This window comes from Limulus polyphemus, unplaced genomic scaffold (genome assembly GCF_000517525.1).
Source record: "Limulus polyphemus unplaced genomic scaffold, Limulus_polyphemus-2.1.2 Scaffold4680, whole genome shotgun sequence".
NCBI classification, from domain to species: Eukaryota; Metazoa; Arthropoda; class Merostomata; order Xiphosura; family Limulidae; genus Limulus; species Limulus polyphemus.
Window position 1 is genome coordinate 54,811 of NW_013670290.1, and position 2,052 is coordinate 56,862.

At 33.8% G+C, this 2,052-nt stretch overlaps 1 protein-coding gene across 1 annotated transcript in view; it reads right to left on the reverse strand.

Annotated features, from left to right (window-relative positions):
• The window catches only part of LOC106471527 (ribosomal RNA small subunit methyltransferase NEP1-like), a 34,437-nt gene extending 33,054 nt beyond the window's left edge, over positions 1-1,383 (reverse strand). The window contains exon 1 of the mRNA XM_013932126.2: positions 1,233-1,383. Coding sequence (XP_013787580.2) covers positions 1,233-1,376 — 144 coding nt within the window. The 5' untranslated portion in view covers positions 1,377-1,383. The remainder of the gene's footprint in view (positions 1-1,232) is intronic.
• Positions 1,384-2,052: the final 669 nt, after the last annotated feature.

Below are 2,052 nucleotides of genomic sequence, written 5' to 3' on the forward strand. Positions count from 1 at the left end.
CTCTAACAGGGTGGTTGGCCTTTGGAATGGGTTGCTTTCAAATGTTATAGAGACAGTAAATTTAAGTGAGTTTAGGAAAAAGCTTGATAAGTATATGAATGAAAATGGCTGGCTTTAAGATTTTTTTAATCATTTAAATTTAGTTTAAAGGATGGAACAGCCGAGATGGACCAATAGGTCTCATGTTGTCCCAAAACATTACGTTATGTTATCAAGTGATAGGCAAATAGGTGCTATACCGTCACTACTGAGATATCTAATTACCACCAGATGTTGAATAAACAGGAAACTACAAAGAAAGCTCTCCTACAAATTGCTCAGAGCAGTGAACCACCAACAGACAAAGCCACCAACAGGCTGTACTGTATAAATTTCAGAGTGGTTGATTACCAGATGGATGGTAAAAAGCAAAGCAACCACATGGTAAAACCATTATCTGGATATGTGTTTTAAGCTATGCAGGTGTAAAGCTAAGTGAGGGAGATGACAAGAAGCCTGGTAGAATTCTACAAGCAGAATATTAACCTCCTCTGCATTAGTAATGCAAGAATGGTCATCATCAACATTTAGAGGAAATTAGACTGCTGGATAACAAAATTACTGTACATAGTTTACATTTTTACTTAGCTATGCAAGAAAAAATGGGGGATCAATTGGACAATATACAGCCAGAATGCCACTGGTAACATTAGTAAAACAGACAGCTGAATTCTGTAAGTATAAGCGGGATCTACTGTTAGTAAAGCCCTTGTGATTAACACCTAGTTCTCAAATCAATATTAAATGCAAGGTAAAGCATTAGGGATATTATTATTTAACGATCTATCGAGCTAATAACTGTATATGTATCAATACTATGTAGACTAAAATTTGGTTATCTCACACCTTACAAATATAAATAACTTTCATACTAAAACTCAGTTATTAGTATTAGTTTGATAAGTACCACAACTTACAAATATAAATAACTCTCATACTAAAACTCAGTTATTAGTATTAGTTTAATAAGTACCACAACTTACAATTAAAGACCAGTATTACCTTGTTGCAACCGAATAATTAATACTAATAATACGACAAGCTATAGTCTTCTACTCTTATACAGAGTTGTACTTGTAGGCCTAAGTCAATAAGTTTACACACGTGTTGATAAATTTCAAAAGACAAAACTTGAAGTATTTTGCTTTTACTGTAAATATTAAATACTTTATTTACTATAAACATAAGATTACCTTGACTGTCTCTAAATTTGCTTTTTCTAATATTATTATAAGTCGCTTTTGCTGATTACGAATATGAGAAGGAACGCTAATTTTTTCACTATTTACAAACGATTCATTATCATCATCGTCGGTATACTTCCTTTTTGCCGCCATGACGGATATTAAATCCCAAAAATGGTGGTTACTGTTAAAAGGTGAAAAAGTAATAAGAGGTAGAAATAATATAAATTTTGAAATTTCATTAGCACAGATTTAATAAAACTGCAGTTTGTTGAAATATTAATGAGAAAGTTAAGAAATGGAATGATAATTTGAAATAGAAAAATAAATTATATACGTTTACCTATTTAAATGTTCAGTGTAATACATTAAGTTCAACTAAATACATTATATACTGCCTAGTCACATTATTAGAACGCTAGCGAAAATAATGTTGATCAACTTTTCAGGGCGAAAACAGCGTATGCTTGTCAAAGTACAGAATTTAACTAAAAACATTTTATATGTTTAAAACACACACACACACACACACCCCTCCGGTGGCTCAGCGGTAAGTACAGTTTCTTCTTCGACAGTGGCTTTTTCAGGTGACACGTCTTCAGCAGTGTCATTTGTTCCGTTGTTCACTTCGTTCCAACTGAAATGCACTGGACCATGATAACGCAAAGCCTGTTGGCATGCACCAACTTTAGCTTACCTCGCCGACCACATTTTATTCGGAAAGTCATGTCTGAGAGACGATCCACTATTTCATATGGGCCTTCCCATAGAAAAGACAACTTAGGAGACTTCCCTTTGGTCTTCCTGGGATTATACAACCACACCTTGT